We start from the raw sequence: 15,852 nt of genomic DNA on the forward strand, positions 1-15,852 counted from the left end.
GGAGGTGTCTGACGTCAGGACGTCTGCTGACGTCCATGACGTCATCCCGATCATCGCCATGGTGACAGGAGAAGCCAAACAGGGGAACGCGTTATATACGCGTTCCCCTGTTTGCTATAGATGCCGGCGACGATCGCACTACAGGGACACATGCGCCCTCTAGTGGTGTTTCATGTAGCTACCACTCTGGTAGCTTTACATGAAACAAAAAAAAATAAATAAAAAAAAAAGGATTTTTGCCAATTTGGCAAAAAAAATTAACCGCCAGGGAGGTTAATATTCAGGTGTACAGGTGTTCCTAATAAAGTGCTCAGTGATTGAATAATAGCGCATTTAGAAAGTGTAGAAATGTATGCTCTTTGCATCCCCTGCACTTAATATATTTTTGCTGATCTTGTTTAATGTTTTCCTTCATCAGGCAACAACCAGTACTTTAGCGAAAATTGCGAAATTCTGTTTTCATTCTTTTTTTCATTATAATTTTAAATAAAAAAAATGTAAACACTGAAATATCACATGGACACTATTCTGCTCTTATTTGAAGCATTCAGTGATTACTTTCCAGAGTCTTCCTGAATGACAAACTTTTTAGTACTGGACATGGGGATTTTCTGTAATTCTGTACACATTCTCAATTTCAATGGTAATTAACAATAACGATTATGGTAATTATCAATGAACAACTGTTTTCATGTTTTTCCAGACATGTTTGATTTGGCTGAAGTTCAGGTTCTGACTTGATCATGAAAGGATACTTTCAGTGTTGTCTACAAGCTACTTTTGTGTTGTCTCTTCTTTCTGCTTCAGAACAATGACTTTTTAGCTCATTTCGTGATCGAGAGGCCTCTGTAGCACTTTTTTTTTTATTCAGGATATCTCTGTTCTTTGAGCCATTCATCTTTTCTTTAGCCACCCTATGAAATGATAATGCCACCACCAGGCTTTACCATTGGAATGGTAGTGCCTATGTCATGAGCAGTGACTGGCTTCCTACAGAGATTATATTTTCAGCTGTGGATGTACAAGTAATTCTTGGTTTCTTTAAAACTAAGACTCTTATGTCTCTCACTTGGAGAGTCCCTTAGATGATTTTTGCAAGTGTAAGTGGGCTTTTGTGTGTCTTTTGTTTTGAGAAGGTTTCCTCTTGGACACCCCCCTGCTTCAAGATCTCTATTCCCATAACAGAAGAATTCTGGCCCCATAAGCTGAGAGACATCATAGCTCCTCTCCAGTTTAAGAGCTCGGTTCTTCAGTGGTGGCTATTTGAGCTTTACAAGAAAATCCCTGTCTTTGGTTGGGGTGCTCAGTCATAGGAACAAGTGTTTATGGTGTAATCCCATTGTCCCTAATTTGGAGCAATCAGATTAGCACCCCTACAGTTGCTAATGTGTATAGGAGTCTTCTGGGACCCAATACAGATTGGTTCAGAGTGTAAGAGATGAGAGTCAATTCAAACACACGTGGCAGTATTTTATGTTAATGTCTTCAGTGTTGTTCTCTGGATATCTTCATCAGCAGCCTTGATCAGGGCTGGCAATTGTAGTAGGGGTGGATGAACACCCTGTAGAAAAAGTCACAGGAGACAAAAAACGGGAGCCCAGTAGTGCAATATGTCAATGACCACAATAAAAGAAAATAAATTAAAAGCACTACTCACAAAGGGAGGTTGCCTGGGGCAACCAACCACAGGAAGCAGGTGGAGACAATAAACCCGACTCCACTCGGGGTGGTCCTAGCCAGAACCGGAAGGATGGTCGCTCTCTTAGTGGAAAAAAGGGGACAAAGTCCACTGTAGGGACTCTACTGGTGGTCTGCCACCTCCCCTCGGACAGGATGTGTTCGGGGGTATACTAAGCACGTAAAAGGGAAAGAGGCGCCCTGATGTAATAAAAGCATCTAAAATCAGCTTAAAATCGAAAAGTGATATGAGGTAGCTTACCTCAATGACGAAACCTCTGTAGTTAATACAAGGGATTTTTATTAGCACAGGCAACGCGTTTCGCGGGTCTCAGCCCGCTTCATCAGGCCAGTAAAAGTGCCAAATAGAAAAGATCATCTAGCATAGGGAGCCTCCCTATGCTAGATGATCTTTTCTATTTGGCACTTTTACTGGCCTGATGAAGCGGGCTGAGACCCGCGAAAACGCGTTGCCTGTGCTAATAAAAATCCCTTTTATTAACTACAGAGGTTTCGTCATTGAGGTAAGCTACCTCATATTACTTTTCGATTTTAAGCTGATTTTAGATGCTTTTATTACATCAGGGCGCCTCTTTCCCTTTTACGTTGATCAGGGCTGGATTTACGATAAGGTACTGTAGGCATGTGCCTACAGGCAACTGATGATGGAAAGGCAGCTTGCTTCCCTCCCCGATTGCCTCCCTTCCACTTTCCCTATGCAGAGTCCTGAGCAGAGTGTAAATGAGAGGTTACTTACCCGGGTGTCTGCATTCCAGTGAGCTCCTCTTGCTACTTACTACTGAGGGTACCTCTGGCTACCTAATACTAAAGGACACCTGTAATTACCTATGATGGACAAGAGAAGTAAGGGAGAAATGATAGCTTGGCCAGCCAGCACACTTGCGGTGCCCTTTGGTGGGTTTGTAGGTTCATGGAGGGTGAAGTGTAGGGTGCCAGGACACCTGTGCCTATAAGCTCCTGTGAAGTAAATCTGGGCCTGGCCTTGATTGCAATATGGCTTCTGTCATGTTACTAGAGAGTTTCTCCTCCTGTTTCTTGCAGTCTTCTATCTTATTTGAAGAGCCTCTTTTGCCCAACTGATAAATTGCCACAAGTCTTCCTTTGTTTATACACTCTGGTAGGCCATGTGGGCTCACATATAAAACAATAAGAAATGTCATCTTTGTGTATCAAAACGACAAATAATATTGTGTTCTTACATATTTCTACAGGGTGAACCCGGACTTACAGGACCACTAGGAGAACCTGGTGAGAAAGGGGATGAGGTAAGCATGGCGTATATGAACAGTAACATTAATAAATAAATAAATGTTGTATTTTTCATATTGGACTCTTGTGTGGATGCATAGTCAAATATTGCTTTTACAGTGCTGGTAGGTAAAATCTGGGACACCAGGAAAAAGCTGTATTTGCTTCCATCCAATGCAACACACTGCTGAGAGGGTTACCAAACAATATTTCAGGGCTTATGTACTTGAAAAACAATGTGAACTCCCTGCAGACATGATATGCATATGAACAACATAAAGAAAGGAACAACCTGACGAAGCAGGTGGTTTCGGTGCATGGCGCTCAGCGCCGAAACTAGGCGCTACCATTGCAGTAATGATCGCCGGACCCCAAATCACATCTCCCTCTGAGTTGCAATGACTTGAAGGGGGAATAGTATTTTACGCTGCGATGAATTTTAGTGGCAGCAGGGTGAGCTGTCATTCGGCTCACCCTGCGCCCAACTCACCGGCGTCATACATATATGTACACCATCATGACCCTGCCACTAGACAAGAGATTTGTCTCGCTGACATGTTGCTAGTCAATGATAGAATCGCTAGTCTGCACATATTGTAGGGGACTTTCATCTGCATAGATCAATGTACAGCTTCATTTTTTGGTTAACTGGGCCTCTCACCTTAATGAGGATAGCCACGTTTATGTTTTATACCTGACCAACTGCTTGGAGTACGTCTGCCATTTCATTTGCATATTAGAATAATGTGTATTTTATTTGTCTTTTCTTCTCAGGGTGACACTGGAAAGCTTGGCATCCATGGCTTACCTGGTACTGTTGGTGAGAAGGTAATTTCAAATGGTGTAATATTAATATTATTGATTTATAAAGCATTAACATATTCCGTGGTGCTGTACAAATTAAGAAACAAAGATGGAGTACATAATAATATGGACAATGGTAAACACCAAATATAAACACTGCTGCAAAACACAGAATTAGAAGACCTAGTAATTACAGTAATACATGTAACATGAAGAATAAAATGTATAACAAATTCCAAAGCACAAAAGGGTAAGAGAGAACTGCCCTTGCAAGTTTACAATCTAAAAGAATAGGGGGAACAAGAGGTAGAGTAGTATACAATATGCATACCTAGAGGCTGTGGTTTTGTTTTTGTTTTTTTTAGAGGGGGGTTACCTAGTAAGAAGTACAACTTGGCCAGTGGTTAAAGGGGAAATGACCTAAGTTAGTGTATGCTTGTCGGGAAAAAGTGAGTTTTGGGGGAGCGCTTAAGGATTTCAAAGGTTGAAGAGTGACGGATGCATTTTGGAATGGAATTCCAGAGGAGGGGTGAGGCACATGAGAAATCTTGTATATGTGGACATGAGGAGTTGATTCTAGAGGACAAAAGAAGGTTGTTTGCTGATCTGAGATTGCGGTTGGATTGGTAGATCTCTTATAGCTTCACATGTTATTGTAGTGCTCTTTAGATTAAGGACATAGTCAAGCTACATCAAATTTACAGATTTACATTACAGGGTCTTTTAGTCTTATGGTAATCTATCTCTTCTGGGGGCTCTTGACCTTAGAGAGATCTCTTGGTAAAAGGGTAGGACACTTTTTTAAAAAAATGTATCATATTACACACACACAGATGTTTAGTGGCTACAGGTGCTGTAATGGACTTTTTGCTGCTTTAAAATGATGCCCCGCACAATATAAACACATTATGACTGCACTCTGGGTGCAGCCCAGGTACTACCAATGGTGACTATCTAACACAGAAAATAAATATTGAAAATGCAACCTATTGATAATGAACTATTGATTAATGATTGCATTGAGACTGATGAATGTTCAAAAGGGCTGACCCCTGGCTGTCATTGACTCAGGCTGCTGCCTCGCCTCTCCTTATGGAAGGGCCTTGAGTAGCCATTTACAGAGGAACTGTAGTCAATATAACATAATAAATAAAATTGCTTATTTTTTTACAGCACGCATTTATAGATTATTTAGTCAGTGTTTGCCCATTGTAAAATCTTTCCTCTCCCTGATTTACTTTCTGAAATGTATCTCAGGTGGTAACATCTTTAGATCTTTGGCACTGGCAGGTGATCTCTGCAGAATGTTTCTTTACTGAGAGTTCTAAAGCCAGTAGAAAAGATCTCTACTCTCCCCAAATGCTTGGGGAGAGGGGGAAGAGAGAGAGGATTCTGCATAATAAACATCCTAGGCTAAGCCTCAAAGAGAACCCAAACCTAAGCTTGGGTTAAGAAACACATACTTACTGAAGAAAAAGGACGTCTCTGGATCCTGTAGAGACTTCCCATGTCATCCTCGCTGCTGCTTGCTGGGATCCTCCGGAATATCGAGGCCGTGCTCCTCTTCTGGCACAAGCATGGCCATGCTGCACTCATGCAATAATGCCCATGCCTGCATAGTAGCACGGAGCCGCTTGGTCAGCTCCGGCTTACTGCATGGCCATACTTGTGCAGGTGCAGTACGGCCGCGCTCATGTCTGAAGAGGAGCGCAGGGGACTGGAGGGCAGTGTGGGAAGCCTCTATAGAATCCGGAGGCTTCCCTCTTCTTAGGTAAGTACCGTATTTTCTGCCGCATAAGACGCTCTGGATTATGACGCACCCAGGTTTAGAGGGCAAAAACCGGGGGGGGGGGGGGGGGGAGGAAATGTACTAAACCTGGTGCGTCCATATTCCAGGAGCGTCTTGTACATGTTCTTCCCCAAATGATGTACTCCTGTGTCCCCTATGTATCCCCCTGTATCACCATGTGTCCTCCTGTATCCCCTTGTGTCCTCCTGTGTCCCCTATGTCTCCCTATGTATCCCCCTGTATCCCCATGTGTCCTGCTGTATCCCCTAGTGTTCTCCTGTGTCCCCTATGTCTCCCCATGTGTCCTCCTGTGTCCGCCTTGTCTCCCCCATGTGTCCTCCTGTATCGGTGGGCGTTCGTAAGTCAGGGATTCCCTGCCTTTGCCGTATAAGATGCAGGGACTTTTCTCTGCATTGCTTTGGGGAGAAGAAGTGCATCTTATACGGCGGAAAATACGGTATGTGTTTTCATACCCAAGGTAAGCCTCGGGTACACTTTAACTAGAGTTAAGTACAGATGATTAGAATCACCAAATTTGTTGAAATTCTGACTTTAATATCAAGTGTGGACCTGCTTGTCTGTGGAAATACTTGGGGACGTGAGTACTTTGGAAGTCTTCACGAAGACTCCTGAAGATTCAACCAGATGCTTGAATAATTTGCACAGGGGGACAACGGTGGACTGAGGGCAGATGGTGCATGGAGAGAGGACTGGAAAGGCTCTTAGGATCCAGTCCTTTTCCTCTCTATAGGTTAATATACCACTTTTTTTAAGGCAGCCTCAGTATTGCTTTAATAAGCTGTGCCAGCTGTAATATAGCCAATGCACCAGTTACAAAAGTATCCCTCCCTGTGCCAATTGTGTCACAGGATACAGCTGACATTTGGCAACCATAGTGGATTATCTAATCAATAACTGAACATTCATGCTCTGCTTTGATTTTGAATATAATCCTTTCTGTATATTGTTTCAAATTAATGCTAGATTTATTTATTGACACTAAGTGAAAAGGTCATTTTTACAGGGTTCCCGGGGAGAACAAGGGAAGCAAGGGCCTGATGGACCAAATGGGCAGAAGGTACGTTTTGTTTTTTTTACCTAGAATCCTTTTAGTTGAATATTTAACAATAGCAATGGAGCTGTAATGTAGAAATGTTTCAACATTAACTTTAGGTAATGAACAAGCTTTGAAAAGATCTATTCTTAAGACTTTGGCTAATTCAGAGAAGTAAGGCAGTGGCCAGTTGAAAAGTCCAAATTTCCAAGACTGTATAGAGACGGCTTTTAAACATATTACCTGAGTGATATTTCCAGGTAGTCGGGGCTTTCAGGAATACAGACGCTCTTTCTTCAAGTCTGTATGAAGCAGAAAGTTAAGGAAAGCATACTGACATTAGTAATCAGACGTTTGTGTCTTTATATGCCGTACTGCAAGATTTTCCTAAGGTGTGAACTTCATGAAATTATCCCTCTAGCTTACTTATGATGTTTAGCTTTTTTATCAAAATGGATTATACATTCTGTTTATTATCTACTAATAGCAAACACTACTGCGATATCACAACTTCCATGCAATGTATTAACCACCTGAGCGGTCTGGACGAGCTGAGCTCGTCCAACACCGCCGGAGGTCGCCGCTCAGGCCCTGCTGGGCCGATTTTAATCAAATAAAAAGCAGCACACGCAGCCGGCACTTTGCCAGCCGCGTGTGCTGCCTGATCGCCGCCGCTCTGCGGCGATTCGCCGCGAGCAGCGGCGAAAGAGGGCCCCCCTAGCCGCCTGAGCCCTGCGCAGCCGGAACAAAAAGTTCCGGCCAGCGCTAAGGGCTGGATCGGAGGCGGCTGACGTCAGGACGTCGGCTGACGTCGATGACGTCACTCCGCTCGTCGCTATGGCGACGATATAAGCAAAACAAGGAAGGCCGCTCATTGCGGCCTTCCTTGTTTATTCTGGGCGCCGGAGGCAATCGGAAGATCGCCTCCGGAGCGCCCTCTAGTGGGCTTTCATGCAGCCAACTTTCAGTTGGCTGCATGAAATAGTTTTTTTTTTATTTAAAAAAAACCCTCCCGCAGCCACCCTGGCGATTTAGTCAGAACGCCAGGGTGGTTAATAAATACAATCAGAGTTGTATTGCATGGTCCCTAAAAGATTTCTTGTGGCGCAAAATATTGTGTTGGTTCTACTCTGAAATGAGATCAGTTTTGGAAAGTACAAAACAATGGGGAGAATGTACTATGTAGAGCACTACGGAAGATTTTGCCACTATATTAATAAAATAATAATAATAAACAACAATAAGTATTTCCCAAGGTTGGGGTGGGTGTCTATAGGTGTCTTATCAGGCAGGGAACTGTGCAGGTAAAACATCCACTTCACATATGTAATGTTAAGAAGGTTCCCAAGCCACTACTGAATTTCCAGTGAAACCGAAATAGAGTATCTGCAGCACGATGTAGTATGAGAGCCATACTTACACAATCTATTCTATGGAGCTGAACTACCCATCAGACAGAAATCTTTGCAAGTTGCTGCACACAAAGATGCTGTAGACATTCAAAAGATCAGTATCTGCAAAAGATCAGTTCCTGCAAAAGATCCGTTCCTGCAAAATGCATTCATAGTCTATGATATCTGCAGATCATCATACACACCTAGTTTAACCAGCTGAGCGGTCTGGACGAGCTCAGCTCGTCCAACACCGCCAGCGGCTGCCGCTCAGGCCCTGCTGGGCCGATTTTAATGAAATAAAAAGCAGCACACGCAGCCGGCACTTTGCCAGCCGCGTGTGCTGCCTGATCGCCGCCGCTCTGCGGCGATTCGCCGCGAGCAGCGGCGAAAGAGGGTCCCCCCAGCCGCCTGAGCCCAGCGTAGCCGGAACAAAAAGTTCCGGCCAGCGCTAAGGGCTGGATCGGAGGCGGCTGACGTCACGACGTCGGCTGACGTCGATGACGTCACTCCGCTCGTCGCTATGGCGACGATATAAGCAAAACAAGGAAGGCCGCTCATTGCGGCCTTCCTTGTTTATTCTGGGCGCCGGAGGCGATCGGAAGATCGCCTCCGGAGCGCCCTCTAGTGGGCTTTCATGCAGCCAACTTTCAGTTGGCTGCATGAAATAGTTTTTTTTTTATTTAAAAAAAACCCTCCCGCAGCCACCCTGGCGATTTAATCAGAACGCCAGGGTGGTTAACAGACATTCATCTGCAGATCAGATCCACCAGGATGAATTTTCAGATCTGCAGATGATTGTCTGATCTGCAGATGAATGTCGGTTAAAAAAGGTGTGTATGATGATCTGCAGATCTCATAGACTATGAATGCAATTTGCAGGAACAAATCTTTGGCAGGAACAGATCTTTTGCAGATACTCATCTTTTGTGTCTGTACAGCATCTGTGTGTGCAGCTTCTTGCAAAGATTTTTTTGCGATGGGGAGTTCAGCTCCATAGAAAAGACTGTGAAGGTATGGCTCTCATACTACATGGAAGGGAGTAAAATTGGTCTGTGATCTTTCATTTTTAAAAAGACTATGGTCTGATGTGTGTATGTGGCCTTAGGCCCAGTGTAAACCAAAACCGCTAGCAGATCCTCCAAACGCTAGACTTTTTTTTTATTTCAAAATAATTTTATTTGAAATAATTCAATATTAAAATAAGCTACAGATATAACATAGACTAATGAAAAAATAATCTTACAAAGCATAGTATTAAAATAAAAATTATACAAATAAAGTATACTAGAAATTATCATAATACACATTACAAATGTAGCAATATTTCTTAATTGTAACTAAATATAAATACTAAAAAATTACATTTTAGGAACTCATTTTGTATACAACATATGGCAACTGAACAAATTGCCATAAAACAACATAAATAAAAAATAGCTGAACTGGACAATTTCAGGGAAAAAGTTTTGAAGTTCTAATAAATAAATCAATGTCAGGGTTTACGTATTATAACCTTGTAATGGTATAATGAAGGCCTGTGGTAGGTAATGAAGAAATCCAAGGTGCCCATATTCTTTCAAATTTATTTAAAGAATCATTTAAAATACGGTAGCATTAATTAATAATATATTATTATAATTAATATTAATTCATATTATATTAATTATATTAATTCATATTATAATAATATAATATTAATAGCATTCATTAATTAATAATAGCTAGAGGTTTTTGGAGCAGATTTCAGAGCGATTCTAGGCATGTTTAGAGACGTTTTCTAAACATGCCTTGCGTTTTTTAGAGCGTTTTTGTGTAGCAGATTACAAATATTGTTACAGTAAAAGCTGTTACTGAGCAGCTTCTGTAACAAAAACGCTTGGAAAAACGCTCTGATCTAGCGTTTTCCAGAGCGGTTTGAGCTTTTGCTATACTTTACATTGAGGCAGAAACGCTTCTGCAAACCGCAAAAGTGCTGCAGGACCCTCGTTTGCGGTTTGCTAAAAACCTCAAACCGCTGGTGTGCACCATCCCATTGAAATACATTAGCCAAGCATTTTCACAGCCGGAAGTGGTTTGGAAAACGCTACAAAAACCGCTCGGTGTGCACCAGGCCTCAGTCAAGCAAAGTGTGCATCTTGAAGCACACACATAAGAATCTGAGGGACTTGTTATTGATAGACCACTGATTTAGAGCAGTGTTTCTCAACATTTTATAATTGTGTACCCCTTTTAAAACCCTGTACTCATTGAGTACCCCCTAGCATAGTAAACATGATCACAAGTACCCCTTGACAAATATATATTTAATCATAGTACATGATAATTGGTTCTAAACAATGTGCAAGCATTTATTATTGCTTTTAATTAGCTAAAATACTAATTTGATGTTGTTTAAATAAGAATTATAATTTTCTAAATCTCTAAATTTGTTATTCTTGGTTAAGTATATCAAGCCCGAGTACCCCCTGGACCCATCAGAAGTACTCCCTGGGGTACGCGTACCGCATGTTGAGAACCTAGGATTTAGAGTATCTCCAAAATAGCCAGTCTTGTGGGGTGTTCCCAGTATGCAATGTTTAGTAGCTATCAAAAGTGTTCCAAAGAACATAAACAGGTGAAATGGTTGTCCATGACCCTCATGGACAACCATGGCTCATCAATGCAGTTAGGCAATAAAGGCTAGCCTGTCTGATCCTATCATACAGGAGCTATTGTTGCACATTGCTAAAAATATGAATGCTGTAGATGCATGAAAATTGTCAGAACCCCTTTGCAGCAAAAAAAGTGCCTAATATATGCATGTGAGCATCAGAACTCAACCATGGAGTAATGGGTGAATGTGGCTTTGTCTAAAAAAAATCACATTTTCTTTTACATCAAAATTCTGCAGATCTCATTATGATTGATCAATAAACACCTCACAACTTTCAGGACTTATAGGATCTGCAATAAGCATTGTTGCCAGATTCCACAGGGCACCTCCAGCTTTTTGTTGGCACAAAGGGACCTACACCATAATATTTGAAGTTGTGATGTTTTTACTTAACAGTGTATATTTGCTATGTTGAATTCTATTGATTGTAGTTTAATATTATCAATGGCCTTTTATTTCTGCCTACAGTTAACTGTAATTTTCTAAAGCTTTCAAAAGGCAGGAATGCCTAGAGTTATTAACCACTCCTATGTGACTTCTTTTCCCAGTAGTCTGTCCAAACTTTAACATTAAACTATTGCTTATGGAATAAAAAAATAAAGTATGGCAATAACTGAAAATATACAGATCCTTATCTATACACAATCTAATTATACCTTAATTTTGTTGACAGGGGGATGCTGGGGTACAAGGATTCGTGGGCAGCCTAGGAGAAAGAGGATATTTGGTAATGATTAAGTTAATTTTTCATCTGTATATTTTTGACTAAACTTTGGTCACTAGATTTGCGTTTGGCTTGTTGATTGCATCTTGTGTGTCTTACATTTAAATATGTAGCGAAAATGAATGTAATGTTTTAATTGCTGTTAAAGCAGATCTCCGGCCTATACTTAAAATCCAACAGCCTTCCTGTAAAATAAATTTTTAGTTACCTGCACTGCCTTCTCCCTCAAAGCAGTCCTTAAGACCCTGAATCACCCGACTTTGGGGGTGTGGCTCCGCCTCTCCAAAGAAAAACTGCAAAATGTTTACTGGAGTAAATATCTTGGTGTTTTTTACTCTGGGTAGGGAGAGAAGGCGGGGGCCACGCATCGGAAGTCGGGTGATGCGGAGTCCTCAGGACTGCTTTGAAGGATTTGCATGCAGTAGGAGAAATATTGCAAAATGCATCAGATTGCACGTAGTATAAAACAGTCCTAAGTGTGTGTACATGTGTGTGGGTGGTGTGTAAGGTATGCGTTTGGGAGGGGGTATGTATGGATGCAGGTGTGTGTAAGAGAAGGTGTGTGTGTGTGTCTATGTGTGTATGTAGATGGGGATAGACTGGTGTAGAATGTGGTACTGGGGTAAAGGGTAATAAAAATGAGTGGTTTGATGCATTGTAGGATGACCACAGTAGGTTTTTGCTATATTAGGTGTTGATTTTAAAGCTAAACATATCAATGTAATACAAGTTGCTGTGTACTGTGATTATGTTTACAATAAATAGTGTGTGTGTGAGTGTGTGCGTGTGTGAAGCTTGAAAGTTCAGGTTTAACATATTTGCAACCATGACAACAGTATACAGCAGTGTGGTTTACTTTGTAAATAGAAAATCAAAACATTTGTCGCCCTGCATGGAAAATAGCTATGTTTCTGTTTCAGAATATCCAGCCTAATCAAGTGATTAGACCAGGCTGATGCATCCATGTAGCATTTTTTAATAATTATTATTTGGAATGGCTATGTTTGCATATTCACATGGAAACAAGGCAAGAGGCTGAAGGCGTATTTGCAATATACTGTATATTTCCGACCTGGTCATTGTTGTTGTTTTTTTCTCAACAAACACAAATAATTTCACACTAAATGATTATGCATTAAAACTGTTTTGTCTTTTTTTCAGGGTTACCCAGGAGGTCAGGGTGAACCAGGAGAGTCAGGAATAAAGGTGAATATGTGTTCAGATCAGTACAGAGTATATTGTATGATGACAGTCATGTAAATAAAATAACAGCTTACATGCATTTATAACTGGATAACGAGAGCACCCGGTTTTGTGCAGTGATACAGGAAATGAGTGCCTAAGGTATGTTCCATTGAAAAACCTATTTTATTAAATTATCGTCTCAGAATAAGGATTAGCACTGTACACCTATTATGTGTAAACACACCCATAGAAATCAGATACAAAACTGACAGGACTGGATTGGACCAGAAATGTACACCTTATATGTGTGAACCAAGCCATAGAAACATACAAAACTGACAGGACTGGACCTAAAATGTACAGATTTATGTGTGAACCAAGCCATAGGAAACTCATAAAAACGTATGCCAACTGTCAAAACAGACAGGACAGGACCTGGACACCTTTTATGTGTGAACCCCAAGAGGAGGTAGTGTTGAGTCGTTTGAAGTAAATGGATCTATGGTTTAAATATTTGCTGGTAAGGGAGGATGCCCATTCCTCATGGGATCGGTGCCAACTGTGTAGTAAAAGTATGCATCTCTGTAATAAAACAAATGCTTGATTATAAGAAACCAAGTCAGGGGACTTGAGCTTTCAGTAGTAAAGCAATATATTTTTCTGCTTATAAATGGACCAACCCGGTAAAACTGGCAGAAGGAGTTATCTGTTTTTAATAGCAATGTTTCATAAATTGTTAATAAATGTGAAGGTGTCAAAGCGGTGCCTTATGTATGCATCTGGGTATGCCTTCTTCTGTGGTTCCATGAAGTATACATTTACATTAGCTATAGATTATAATGAAATATAAATCATAGTTATGGTAGCATATGGGCATGTAAATAACACCAAATATTGGTAAAAGCAGTGTGGGCCCTATACAGGTCACCATTTGATAGTTCCATAATGTGCTTCTTAAAGGGACACTGTAGGGGGTCGGGGGAAAATGAGTTGAAGTTACCCGGGGCTTCTAATGGTCCCCCACAGACATGCTGTGCCCGCGCAGCCACTTCCCAATGCTCCGGCCCCGCCTCTGGTTCACCTCTGGAATTTCTGACTATTAAAGTCTGAAAACCACTGTGCCTGCGTTGCCGTGTCCTCGCTCCCGCTGATGGCACCAGGAGTGTACTGCGCAGGCCCAGTATGGTCTGTGCCTGCGCCGTGCGCTCCTGGTGACATTAGGGAAAGCGAGGACACGGCAACGCAGGAGCAGTGGTTTTCAGACTTTAAAGTCTGAAATTCCAGAAGTGAACCGGAGGCAGGGCCGGAGCATTGGGGAGTGGCTGTGCGGGCACAGGATGTCTGCGGGGGACCATTAGAAGCCCCGGGTAACTTCAACTCATTTTCCCCCGACCCCCTACAGTATCCCTTTAATGAATTAGGTAAAAACAGGAGACCAAAAGAACAAAAAGATAAAATAAAGGAGCAAATGAGAAAGGCAAAAGCACTGAAACAAGAAAGTATTAGATTAAGTCCAGGCGAGGAACAGTTAGTGATATGAACTGTTTGATGTTCTTTATAAACCCTCATACACATGTTAGATGATGCTTGGCTGAGACAATTGTTTTGGGCTCAAGGGTGTGAACAACTGCCCTGCAATGTAATTTAGTGATAACCAAGCACATTGTCTAAGTAAGCAGGCGCTTCGTCAACCGAAATGTATTGCCACAGTGTCATTAAAGGTTTTTCAGGTTACCAAATTGTGTCATTTTTGAGGTAGGCCACCTCTTATTTCATTATTTTATTGGTTTTAAAAATTGTATCTATTTCAAGGCACCTTTTCCTCCCTTTGCATGATATGAAAGCCTCCTCAACAGATATTTGCAACACTGCTGACTTTGTTTTAGGATATTAAAAATCTCAAAGTATTATTCTCCTTTAGCAATAATTAAAGTCCAGACAAAACCTGTGTTTTAGTTCTGGATAGAGTGGGGAGGGACAAGAACTTCTGTTATTGCAGCCAAATGGCGCTTGTGGCCAGCAGCCCCGTGAGGTTGAACTACCTGACAAACGAACACTTCGCCCACCTGTAGAAAAGAGGGCTAAGACTTATATTTCCATTTAGATCTTTGGTGGGAAAACCTCTCAATTCTATTGTCAACAAGAAAATTTAGCGAATGGCTAAAAGTTTAATGCTGTCTGGCTCCCCATTTGGAAGAGTCTCTAAATTTTTTTCAGACCCAGTGTACTTAGTCAATGAGAACAGATAGTAAGACAAAAGCTCCACAAAATTAAATATACAAATTCAGGCAGCAATAAAAACCTGACTGTGATCCTGAATGTTTCACCACAAAATTCTCTGCTTGAAATAATCCTCACAGAGCATAAGGCCAAGCTTTGACCTTTAATTTGTCCTAACATAACCACGTCCCAGGTTGCCAAACACTGGATGCAGCTCAGAGCTTGAGGTAAGAGAGACACACTTTTGGATGTGTTCATATTTACACAGCAAAGGGTTATCACTTTGATGTGTTAAGATGGAAGCAAAGCAATGGAATTTTGAAACAGTGCAGTGTTCTTAGAAGCAGCCTGCTTGCCACTGTTAAGTGTTCCAGGAAAAATTCACAGAAAGATGTTTTCACTTTCTAGACACTGTTACACAAGCATAACATAATGTTATTTCTGAGAGCTATAAAAAGTGTTTTGTTAATAACAATTATTATTATTACTATAATTACTATTAGTATTATATTAGTAAAGTGGGAGTTTGCTACTCACAATAAAATAATTCTGTGCTTGGGAAGATGTGTGGCGTGAGATTTACCTTCAGAGTCGAAGCAAACGAAACCACTGAAAATGGTACATTGTACATGTCAGTGGGCTTGATGCACACATTTGTGGTAACTTTGCTGTTCTTACTGTTTGCAATTTTGTATGAATTGTTTAATTTTTTTTATCACAAATATAACACAGATGATGGTATACTGGTATCATTTACACTACCAATATTATAGTTCTATATATTTTTTTTATCACAGGCAGTGCACTGTAATATTACTTTTTCTTCCGGCAGTGTGTACCACGAGTTACGCTATTAGCACAACCCTCGCTATTCAAGTAGCACGATCATTGCTACGGTAATGCACATTACCGTAGGAACGGCCACACTACTTGTGTACCGCAGGTCCCACTAATAGTGCCATATTACCACAGTTTTGTGCATCAAGCCCAATAAGAGGCAGTTTGCCAGAATAGAGTAGGACAGACCAGGTAAGGGATCCTTTTGTGAAAATACTGCATCTGCTGCAAAGAGAGAAGAGATTA

The 15,852-nt window shown here is 41.2% G+C and overlaps 1 protein-coding gene across 1 annotated transcript in view; it reads left to right on the plus strand.

Annotated features, from left to right (window-relative positions):
• Positions 1-15,852, plus strand: part of LOC137519377 (collagen alpha-2(IX) chain-like) — a 132,182-nt gene that overhangs the window by 58,746 nt on the left and 57,584 nt on the right. The window contains exons 13-17 of the mRNA XM_068238333.1: positions 2,910-2,963; positions 3,721-3,774; positions 6,564-6,617; positions 11,314-11,367; positions 12,526-12,570. Of these exons, the coding sequence (XP_068094434.1) occupies positions 2,910-2,963; positions 3,721-3,774; positions 6,564-6,617; positions 11,314-11,367; positions 12,526-12,570 (261 nt within the window). The remainder of the gene's footprint in view (positions 1-2,909; positions 2,964-3,720; positions 3,775-6,563; positions 6,618-11,313; positions 11,368-12,525; positions 12,571-15,852) is intronic.

The sequence above is a fragment of the Hyperolius riggenbachi genome, chromosome 5, assembly GCF_040937935.1.
Source record: "Hyperolius riggenbachi isolate aHypRig1 chromosome 5, aHypRig1.pri, whole genome shotgun sequence".
Classification (NCBI taxonomy): Eukaryota; Metazoa; Chordata; class Amphibia; order Anura; family Hyperoliidae; genus Hyperolius; species Hyperolius riggenbachi.